The 12,279-nt window shown below is 36.6% G+C and overlaps 1 protein-coding gene across 2 annotated transcripts in view; it reads right to left on the bottom strand.

Moving 5' to 3' along the window:
• Positions 1-12,279, bottom strand: part of Agtpbp1 (ATP/GTP binding protein 1) — a 262,969-nt gene that overhangs the window by 127,842 nt on the left and 122,848 nt on the right. For both annotated transcript variants that reach the window (XM_023699137.1, XM_023699138.1), the window contains exons 11-13: positions 12,047-12,224; positions 8,861-8,958; positions 5,928-6,044 (exon numbers count right to left, since the gene is read on the bottom strand). In XM_023699137.1, coding sequence (XP_023554905.1) covers positions 5,928-6,044; positions 8,861-8,958; positions 12,047-12,224 — 393 coding nt within the window. The remainder of the gene's footprint in view (positions 1-5,927; positions 6,045-8,860; positions 8,959-12,046; positions 12,225-12,279) is intronic.

Genomic DNA, 12,279 nt, shown 5'->3' with positions numbered 1-12,279 from the left:
GACCTGCGCTCTGTTCAGGATCCCGCGGCCCTGGGTCGTCTCACTCACTCACGGGGCCTGCGCTCTGGGTCTATTCAAGATAGGAGGGCCCCAGGTCGTCTCACTCACTCACCGGGCCTGCGCTCTAGGTCTGTTCAGGATCCGGAGGGCCCCGGGTCGTCTCACTCACTCACCGGGCCTGCGCTCTGGGTCTGTTCAGGATCCCATGGCCTGGGTCTTCTCACTCACTCGCCAGGCCTGTGCTCTGGGTCTGTTCGGGATCCCGCTGTCCTCGGTGCTCTCTCTCTCTCGCCGGGCCTGCGCTCTGGGTCTGTTCCATTTATTTTAAAAAGTAACTCGAATGTGACTTTTCACAATTGGTTTACCAGTTACCCACTGATGTTACACGTGCTGAAAGAACACCAGTTGACCAGCACAGGAACTATTCACGAAAACAAAATTAAGATTCTCCCCACCAAAAAAAAAGATTCCTGAAAAAATAACTGTACATTCACAATAGAGAAATGCATAGTACCATCTTTGGATTTCAGAAAGATGTAACATTGGTCTCCTATATGGTGAAGAAAAACAAAGCACTACTGATACTACCAGAAGCACACCATGATGATAAGATTAATAGTGAAGCTCAGTGTGGTGGCACATGGCAGGAATCCCAGCAGTGGGGATAGGGGCTGAGAGAAGATCTCATAAGTTCAAGGTCAGCCTGTGCTACACAGTGAGTCCCAGACTAGCGTGAACTACATTACAATGAAGAAAAACAAAGTTATTATTGATACTGTCAACATTACATCATGATGATAGGATTGATAGTGAGGCCTAGTGTGGTAGTACATATCTGTAATCCCAACACTCAAGAGGCTGAGACAGGAGAATCCTGTGAACTAAAGGTCAGCCTGTGCTACATAATGGAGTTCCAATCCAACAGGATTATGTATCAAGATATTATCTCAAAACAAACAAAAAAGCCCCACAGAGATTCATAGTAACTTCTCAACACAAAGAAGCCAGAAGTGAAGCCAACAAAATGAAAGGTGGAAAAAAAAAATGTTGTTGATATGTTATGCAGCGACACTGATGTCACTCAAAACACAAAGTGTTGGCCAATAATGTTTTACTCAATCCCAAATATGGAAAATATAGTTTCATAGTTTACAAAGAAAATAACAAGTACAAAACACCTTAAGACTGAGACTAGACTTGGTAAATGATCAATTAAAACAGAGGAAGAATAATATGTGTCTTTCCAAAGAACTCAAACAGTTTTGGAGCTGGGCATGGTGGCACATGCCTAAAATCTCAGCACCCCAGAGGCTAAGGCAGGAAAATCACTACCCTGGGTTATACAAGTGAGTTGAAGCCCAACAGGCACTATGAGACCTTGTCTCAAAACAAAACACACAACACAACATAACAGAATTCAGAAGCAGATGAACAGACAGACAAAATACCACAAGAACCACCTAAGAAAACAGAAAGACTAGCAAAATGTCATGTGTCCTACCAAGACAGGAAAACAAAACACATGTGCTATAAGTATACATGATAATGTGTATGGAACACGTTCTCCATATGTGAAAACTGCCTCGGGTGCGATAATTTAAATAAAAGTTTCTTTGGTAGTAGCGTTTTATTTGTATTTTTATTTTAGTCCACATTGGAATTCATTTCTGCTATTGTTTTTTTAGATTTAGTCAATAGTTGATGTAGAAAACATTGATGGTTATTCTAAACATTCAGTACATTTGATATTGTATTGATATTTCATTTTCCTGCTAAGTGGACAACGTATAATAAGAAATTCCTAACAAAACAGGGGAACAAGAGAAGTGACAAGTATGGCCTGTCAAGCAGAAAAGAAAAGCTAAGCACACAATTGCACATATGCTGTCAGTATGAGCAATATTTGTTATAAAACATGTTATTAGGTGTGAAGACTGCCTTAAGTGTAATAAAAATTTTTGTAGTAGAGTTCTGTATATTAGTTGTAGTTCTTACAGTTATTTTTTTTCCATAAATTTATTGAGAAACAAATACCAATGAGACAGTTTCAAACCAAACTGGTAGGACAGTTTCAATGATTAACACATTGTATACATTCTTCCTAGTGGTTAATTGCTGTGCAAGATGTGGACATGATATCCTACTTACAAACACCATTAGAACAAATCCCTCTATTCATTAAGAGAATGTAACTGTATATCAATCCTAGCCATTTGAATACAGATACAAAATGGACATTCATCTGCATCCCCTTTTTGTTGTTAAGTTCCATTATTTGAATATTATAGGTGTGTAAACTCAGCAAAATAATCTAAAAGAGTTCAGTAGTCCATAATAGTATTGGGTCTTCTGTTTGACTGGTAATGTCAGAAATTGCTGACCTGAGTCCCCTACAGCTCAACATAACAGCATGGCTTTACTTCTGGAGAGGCTGTGGGGAAAAAGGAACCCTTCTCCACTGCTGGTGGGAATGTAGACTGGTGCAACTGTTATGGAAATCGGTATGGAGACTCCTTAGAAAAGTTGGACTGGAAATCCCATTTAAACCAGCTCTTCCTCTACTGGGAATTTTCCCAGAGGATTTGAAAACATCATATTATAGTGATATATGTGTGTCTATGTTTATAGCAGCACAATTTGTGATAGCCAAATCTTGAAAGCAACCAAGATGCCCATCACCTGAGGAATGCTTCAAAAAGATGTGGCATTTTTACACAATGGAGCATTATTCAGCTATTAAGAATGATAAACTCGAAGCCTTTATATCGAAGTGGGTGCCACTTGAACATATACTCATAAGTGAAATAAACCAGACACACATGTGTAAATATCGTACAGTTTCCCTAGTATAAGAACTCAAAAGAAGAAATAGAAATACAAAGGTATAATACAAGTAAAAGGAAAGAAGGATCTCAAGGACTAACTAATCAAGAGAGGGAAAGGAGAAGAGCTAGGAAACATGAATAAGTCAAGTCATACAGTTATATGTAGAAGATGGGGAAGGCAATGATCCTGAGAATCTCCAGAAGATTTTTGAATCTAGCAGTTAATTGGAAAAATTCTCACCCTGACTAACTATGTATACTGATACCTGTGAACTAGGCTACTGCACTGCAGATGGTAATTTGTAATAGTAGTTTCATGCTTGGAGAGCCTGTCATTTTGGTCTTCTGAATAAGGGCTGCTTGTCACGACATGCCAGTTGCTGCTATGATGTCTCTCAGGTAGGTGGTTGTTCAAAAAGTAGGGGTGGTGAATGAAAGCAAGAGACAGGAAAAGGGATATTGTGGGACTGTCCTGCTTCAAGGTTGTATATGGTGAGATTTTTGGACTTATGTGTAAACATAAGAAGTATATAATTCTTTATGCCTATTTTTAAAATATATTCTAATTTTTAAATGTTTTTTATTATATTCTGTAGGTACTTAAAGTTCAACATATCAATACTTGATGAAAAATACCTGTTCCATATCTTGCAGTTATTTTTCAGATCTTGTAAGCAGGTAAACAGTTCATACTGAAAACATGGACATTTATTCTATACACTGATTACATACTAAGATTAATATTTTATTTTATTTTATTGATCTGTATTTTCTTGTTAAGCACACATTAATATAATAAAGCTCATAAAATAATTCATCCATAGATATGTTTTTAAAAGGGCTACATATAATGAAAAGGAATAACAGCAGAAAGATTATCCACAACCTATAATCTTACCCCTCTCATGCATAGAACAAAGTAAGAACTTGCTCCAAGAGAAGCCGAAGTAAAGCACAATTGAGGGAAAGTTTGGCCTATTCCAGGTGATAAACTATGACTAGAAATAAGGGAATCTGAAGAGATTCCTTGGCAATTTAAATTGAATAGCGTGTGTTCTGAAACAGTGAGAATGAAGGAATATGAGAATTGAACTCTTGGCATTGAAACTCAAAAAATTACCTACTCCATTCCCAAATCAAAATTGAACTTGGATCACATTATATGTACATAAACAGAGAGAAAAGTAGGCATATTCTTCACAAAAACACCCCAACAACCTTCAACAATATTTTTCTGCCTTGATTTAGAAGTATTTGCTATCTCTGGTATTTGATCTTGAAATGGTTCTTAGCTGGACATAAAATGCATTAAAAAGAACAATAAGCTTGAAAAAAAAATTTTTTTTTTTTTGAGACAGGATCTCGATATGCAGTTTAGGATGATCTTGAGCTCACTTTGTAGCCTAGGCCAGTCTTCAACTTGCAACAATCCTAACTCTATCTCCAGAGTACTGGGATTATGGACGTGGGTCATCATGCTTGGCAGCCCAAAAATTATTGTAGGATAAATAGCAGAAAATCATTCCATACCCTTCCTAAATGCTGCCTTCTTATTGTTTCTTTGCTTTTTTTTTTTTTTTTTTTAATGTAGTTAGTACAAGGTCTATAGGGTCTCACTACACAAATCAGACTCACAGTGATCCTCCTGTTTTTAGCCTCCCAAGTGCTGGGATTATAGGCATGCACGCCACCATACCGAGTCTTAATCACAGTTTCAGCGCACCCTGGGGGCAGGGCCAGCATGGCAGTCCAGGACTCCAACCTCTGTCACTGTGTCTGCCTAAGCAAGCGCTTTAATCTGCTGAGCTATGGTTTTTGTTTTGTTTTTTAATAGCTACCTTCTCCTCCACTTCTGCCCTCTATCACTTCTAATTTTAAAGTACCTTTCAATGCACTTCAAATGCACACAGGCATGGTACAGAGGCACTAGGAATGGGTCAAAGAGTGCTTCACTCTTTACTGCATTCAAAAAAGCTAAATTCATTCCCAAACAGAAGCCTGAAAAATTAAATTTACAGAATCTTGAAAGGTAAATCCCATCTGGCATATATTTTTTTGTATTTCCCACATAAAATCTCAAATCAAAGTCTTTTTCTTTAAGGTACAGGGAATTAAATATACAGACTCTGGGGAGCAATAGGTACAGCAAGGGTTAATAAATCTTTAGTGTGTGTGTGTGTGTGTGTGTGTGTGTGACCAGGGATTGAACTCAGGACCCTCCATTCGCCAGGCAGGCGTTTATTCTACTGAGCTATCTCCCTGGCAAGGGTTAATCTTAAAGACTATATAGTTGAAGCATACAGTTTTAAGACCCTAGCAGTTTCAAAGACTGATCTAAAGACTCACTGTAAGTCAGCTAAAAAGTGAGAGTAAGAAACTAGATCTACTCATACCAACAATTCAACTTTACTTGCTGTGTAATCCAAACTAAGTAATTATATTTTAACAAAAAAAAAAAAAAAAAAAAAAGAGGGTAAGAAGCATTAGTTAACATTTCAGTGCCCCACTGGATCAACTTAAAGACACCTCAACCCCCTATACACTGTTACACAGTACGCTATCTGGAAACAATACACACTGTATTTCTTTTTCCAAATTTTGTACTTTTGTACAGGCTCTACAGGGTCTCACTATGTAGATCAGACTCCTAGTGATCCACCTTTGTTCAGCCTCCCAAGAGCTGGGATTACAGTGTGCACCACCACACCCAGTCTCAATAGCAGTCTCAGTGCGCCCTGGGGGTGGGGGCAGGGCCAGCACTGGGTGAAACCCCAGCCACTATGTCTGCCTAAGCAACACAGACACTATATTGCTAACTCCCTAGTCACTTAGTACGCCTACTAAGTGAACAAAACTGAAAGTAGTAATGAACAAGAGTTTACAATGTAATTTTAAAGAATATGAGACAAACAGTAAAACCATCAATTAGAAATTATAGATCAAAATGACAAAAAAATAAAAACTAGTCTGCCTTCCTTCATTTTACAGATAATCAATTTGCAGCTCAGCATGCTAACATAATTATCCCTTGTCCCTTAGAAAGGCAATTCTAGCTTCATGCTAGTCTAAAGGAAAAAAAAATAATTTATTACTCATATTTACCTGAAAATCATCAACAAGCTCAGGAAAGAGGTGTTCATACATTTTTAGTTCATCTATTGTTCGTCCTGGTACTTGCTGTGGTTTTAATTTGTTAATATCTGTTTCAATATCATCATTCTGAAATAATAAAAACAGCATATTACCAGTTTTCAAAAAGTAATCATGAAATAAAGGTTGTATCAATTTTACCTAAATTCAGATTTGTTTCTTATTTTTGGATTGTTGTTATCAAGTTTTTCCTTTTTCATGATTATTCTAATATAACAGGCTGTTTGGTTCTTCATGACACAAAAAGTCTGTGGAAAGATCAAGATTAACAGATGTTCTTCTCAATCTCCCTACATGCCATCATGTCACATATTTTATAGTGCAATAAAACTTAATAAAGCTGAATTGAAAAACATATATATATATATATATATATATCTCAATGATGGAAACAAACAGCTAACAGCAATCACTAAAAATATATGAAGCACTATGCTGTTTTACATATATAATTTAATTTGCATAAGAAGGCTAAAGTAGATAATATCATTGCCTTCATTTTTTAAATGAAAGAAATAATACAGAGAAAAGTGAAGGAGCTTGTGGGGATACAAAAGTTGAGCGATGCCAAGGCACACAGTGTTGGCTAGTATGACACACGGCCTCAAGAAAGACTGAGGTTACCACACACTTACACACCATGATAAACACAAGTCCCTTAGAAAAACTTGCACTATCATTTACTCCACTTTTCAGAAGAAAAAAATAGAAAGTGGTACAACTGCCAGATCTTATTTTCATGTCCCTTTATGAAAGGAAAAGACACACTTAGAATCATGAAACAAGACGTGTGCCCAGAATTTATTTCATCTGTGTGGCTCAGAGAAGGGTCTCTGGGCAAAGAGGGCAGGAGTCAGGTTCCATAACATTCAAGCTAATTTCTAAGAGTCTCAATGATTCACCTCACACCAATACAAACTTACCATGACCTTCACAGATGATGAAAGAGAGAGAACAAGATCATCTATTGATGTTTAATTGGTACTCATTTTAATGTTCTATTTATCTTACTACACACATACTAATGTTTTGATTTGGGGGGGTTTATTGTTGCTTTTTTCATTTTATGTATTTGGTATAGGGTCTCACTACGCAGCTCAGATTTGTAGTGATTCACCGGCTTTCAGCCTCCCCAGCCCTGGCATTACAGGCATGCACCACCATGCCTGGACTCCGTCACTGGCTCAGCGTGCTGTCAAGGGTGGAGCTGGCGCCACATGCAGGACTGGGAATTGAACCCTGGTCCCTGCATTTGACAAAGCAGGTGCTTAGTCCACTGAGCTATCTCACCGGCCCTAACATACTAATGTGTTTAATCTTAAAGCAAATTTATTTTACCATGCATCAATCTTTATGTACATGTACCTGGCTATATAGATAGTAATTTAAGTAGAAATATACATATGTGCATATAAAGAAAATGTCTTACCAAAAAAAAATGATGAGACCAATTAAGAAAATGAAACATACAAGGCAGACTTGATAAAAGCCTTATCACAATTACGAAGTGATAGGTGTACTGAGGTATACTGGTGCATTTATGTATAAAGGACCATGATACATGATGAATGTAACTTGCAAATGGTTAAAAATGTTCATAAAGTGTGTACTCATGCATACACGCTCAAAATTCTCTAGGAACAAAATCAGTCACTGTTACAACTTCTACTGAATTCTACTTTCCCACTCTGTCTTTGTATCTCGAAAGTATCCCCAAAACAGGTATTTTTAGTGAAAATTAGATTGTACTGGCTATACTTTGTTTTCAACAGATACAGAATAAGAAAAGTTTAACAAAATACAGTATTTTAAAGAGGTGAATCTGGAAAATTTAGTACTAATCTGGGAAATTTTACTACACCGCAATATTCACTTTCCAAGAATCCAGTTACTTTTAAATATTCTTCCATCCTCTTCATTCTGACAAGTTCAGATCCCTTGGTGATCATGTTTGGAAGTAAACAAAATTGATTCTACTCTTCTTAGGACAAAAATCTTGCAACAGCTCAAGATTCACAGGCTGCAGTGTATTCCACTTATAGTAAACTTAGTAGACAAGTTTTGTTTTGTTTTGGTATCAGGAATTGAACTCAGGATCTTGTGCTTGCTAAGTAGGTGCTATGCCCTGAGCTATGTATCCCTAATCCCATAATGAAATAATCTAAGATTAAAAAAATAAATAAATAAATAAACTAAACTTCCAAGCAGCAGTCAAACTACTAAGCCCCTCCCCAAAATCCAAGTAATAAGAAAAATGGTTAATCAACCACAGGCCATTTTTCTACTGATGGTGCAGTGGTCCCCTCTGACACTAAAACAAAACCAAGCTCCTAAGCTCCCAGAAGTACCACAAATTCTGAAAAGTCACTTGCCTCTTTATATACAGCTCATGCAATATGACAATAACTTTATATATGCTTAACTCAATATACCATTTTTCCTTTTAGAATTAACTAAAGAATCATTATGCAAATGATCCAGCATAAAGAATCATTACGAACACTACTTCTTATAAATACACATCATATTAACTATGGAATATAAACTATTTTCCTATTTTTATAACCCCAGAGAATGGTAGACACAGGTTTGGAATTAGTTGTCATGAAGCCAAGCCACTTTATTAAGCTCCCTAGATTTTCTTAGATATCAAACTTTAAATCGGAAGGGTTAAATAAAATCTTTCTGCTCCAATGGAATGAAAAAGTTACTGTAGGGCCTTTTTTCAGACCAACAAATTTAAGGCAAGGTTTGTTTTTCAATCATTGAGTGTCCATAATCACCCACAATGAAAAAAATCAAATACCATTATATTTGATTTACCAGAACTATTTTTTCCAAATGAAGTATACAGTTTATAAAACTAATGATAAAAATTAACTAACCTTAAAATTTCGATCTAGGTCATCTTCATTTTCAATTTCATTCTCAGCTTCTAAATCAGTATCATCGTTGTCATCACTTTCATCTACTACGTCATCCACTATGATACAAAACATGCCATAAGTAGGTCAGAGGAATTCTACAACATGCACATCCAAAAGGAAATATAAACTGTATAATACATAAGCATTTCAAGCAATAAGAAAAAAGCAAAAGATTTCTTATTGAAATTATTTAAGGCTTTTCCAGCTATTGAAAAGCCTATGAAATAATAAGTACTTTAAAATTTGAAAGGCACAGTAAATATAAGTGGATTTTTGCTCACATCCTCAGATTTAAAAACAAAAAACATCTTATGTTGCAGAATACAACATCCTGCTTCCTACTTACAATACATTTCAATGCCTCATTTCATCCCTTATAATTCCCTTCATTCATTCTAATGACTGTGCCATGCATTGTGTTGCACACTGGGAATTTTTAAACATATATTTATATAATCTCTGCCCATATGAGTATATGAACTCATAGAGTAAAAGCAGAAAGGATTAAATATGGAAGATAAATGCTAATAAAGACATAATCTTCAAAATGCTACGGGAAAAAGAGATGCAATAGCCAACAGCAAACTGTTTAGGAACATGATGTTAATCATCTTGCATAGCACATTACATTTAAACAGTTTCTTAAAGAAATTATAACATATCTTTGTATGAACAAAAGGGGTTTGAGTATGTTTTTTAAAAAAGAAATAATGTTGAGATAAGGAAGTGAGATGATGTCTTTGAAAATTAAGTAAAACTAGCATGCCTAATATGCTTAGGAAAGTACTAAAAAGAAGTAAGAATGAGAACAAATGGAGACTAAATAAAAAGGGCAAATAGTTTAGATTCTCAACCTACAGAAGGAAAGCACTGAGAACTGAAGAGGAAAATAACTGAGATAGAATAAGTAGAAGAATGAGAAAGACTTCATTTTCAGAAGAGCACTGGGATGAGTGTGATCAGGGAGTAAATGGAGGAAGCAGGGCACATCAATAGGAAGGAAAATACAGCAGAAATGGAAAGGGACACACAGTAAATAAAACTCTGGGACAGAATGAAAAGGGACATGGGTTAAGAATGTAGGGAAGACAAAGGGACAAGAGCAGAAGAGCACTGGGACACCTCTTAGTAAGGCACAGGTTTTTAAACATGTGGAAAATACTTCTTTTTTATTATTTTTATTTTTTTTTTAATTTATTTATTTTAGCGGTAGTGGGGTTGAACTCAGGACCTTGTACTTGCCAGGCAGGTGCTTATTCTACTGAACTATCTCCCTGGCCTGGAAAATACCTCTTTAAAGAGAGTTTCCCAAATTTTTGATTTCCTTTCCAATGTGATGTATAACAAAGATTACTGTCATCCTACTGTATATCCTTCTTTCCTTGCTTTTTCAAATGGAAGCCCTACATTTTATTATTATTTTTTTAACGTATTTGGTACAGGGTCTATAGGGTCTCACTATGTAGAATGGACTCAGATTCTCTTATTTTCAGCCTCCCAAGTGCTGGAATTACAAGTGTGAGCTACCACATCCAGTCTCAATCACGGTCTCAGCGCATCCCAGGGGAAGGCCAGCACGGTATGCTGGGGATTAAATCTCAGCTGCTGCACTCTGCCTAAGCAGGTGCTTTAGTCCACTAAGCTCTCTAGCCAGCCCTTGAAGCCCTACATTTTAGTTACAGGGATTCTAGCCACCCTAGCAGTAGCTACAACCATACATACCAATAACTATTGGCCAGTGGGACATGATGCAACAAGAGAAATACAAATTCTAAGTCACACCCTCCTAAAAAATTGCCTTTTTTTATTTCCATTTCAATGTGCATATAATCTTATCATAGACAATGAAAACTCTGATGACTGAAATCTACTACCCCAGGATCACCTGCTATATTCTCGCTAGATGTGGGGTGTATGGTAAGGAATGGTAGGGGGTCAACATCTCATTTAATTGCAGGGCAAAAGGACTCTAGAAACAGAATTCTTGAATTCAAAGTCCAGTTCTCCAACTTGCAGCTATAGCAAATCACATAAGATTTGTGCCTTAGTACCCTCACCTGCTACTTCTTGTGAGCATTAATCCCACTAGTACACACACATACACAATACACACATATATGTATATATAAGCTGTCAGGCAGAGTATATGTTATAAAATTATTTATGACTATTGTTGAGTATGTGGGTCCCTATAACAGCAGCTCAGTAACTAACGCAGATAATGAATTGCCTCAAATTCTTTTTCTGTGTTCTTGAGTTTTGCTTTATTTAGTTTTTTTTGGTGGAGCCAGGGATCAAACTCAGGACCTTGCACTCACTAGGAAAGCACTTATTCCACTGAGCTATCTCCCCAGCCCTTCAAATTCTTTTGAAACTAGTAAAAAATAAAAACAAAAAAGCGTTAAATATTCATATGATAACCAGGAACTTCATATGCCTAGGCGGTAAAAGCAGAAATTTATGGGTAACTGGAGAGAACTGACATTTGAAGAAAGAGAGGGGAAACAAAAGAACTCTCACAGAAAAATTAAAGGATTGCAGAAAAGCCAATTGTTTGCAAACAGGAAAAATGATTGCATAGGGCTGGCAAGATAGCTCAGGAGAATAAGCATGTGCTTTGGCAAGCTCAGGGACCAGGGTTCGAACCTCAGGCCTGGGCGTGGTGACACACCTGTAATCCCAGCACTGAGAAGGCTGAGACAGGAGGATCACTATAAGTACAAACTATGTAGTAATACCCTGTACCAGATAGATAGATAGATAGATAGATAGATAGATAGATTGATTGATTGATTTTTAAAAAACACTAGAAATGTAAAGCCAAGCCTAGTTACCTAAACACTTAATGCCACTGTCTTATATGTCCAAAATTTATAGAATCAATTTATATTTCTATGTAATGCTTAACATTTTTCAAAATTCACATTTCCATATACACAATACACCCTATGCTATATCCCTTTAATTACTAGATTTTCTTATGTTCAAAGAAATATTTATTAAATAAAACAAAATGTAAAAGTTTGTCTTGGTTACTAAGACCTTTCAGTACTGGGTAGCTGGATACGAGTTAAAAAAAAAGAAAAGTACCTAGTCATGAAATCCCAAGAAGCAACAAAAGCCAGCAAGAGCCTGGGATCCTACCTTCAGGAGGTAAACTATAAAGCTGGGCTACAGGTCCACTCACAGGCATCACTGGTAACTCAAAATGGAAAGAGCTTTTAATTGTTGGAAGTGGTAGGCGATTTTTTGGAAAACACTTTCTCATTATCAGACTGGAGGTATTGACAAGAGGATCAAGAGTCCGGACTGCCAAACACTCCTGTTTATTAAAAGAAAAAAGAGAAAGATAATGTACCTTTGATAAACAGAAAAAA

Source organism: Octodon degus, unplaced genomic scaffold (genome assembly GCF_000260255.1).
Source record: "Octodon degus isolate 3935 unplaced genomic scaffold, OctDeg1.0 scaffold00111, whole genome shotgun sequence".
Taxonomy (NCBI): Eukaryota; Metazoa; Chordata; class Mammalia; order Rodentia; family Octodontidae; genus Octodon; species Octodon degus.
Note: the sequence above shows the minus strand (reverse complement) of the source record. Positions and strands in the feature narration are given on the sequence as shown.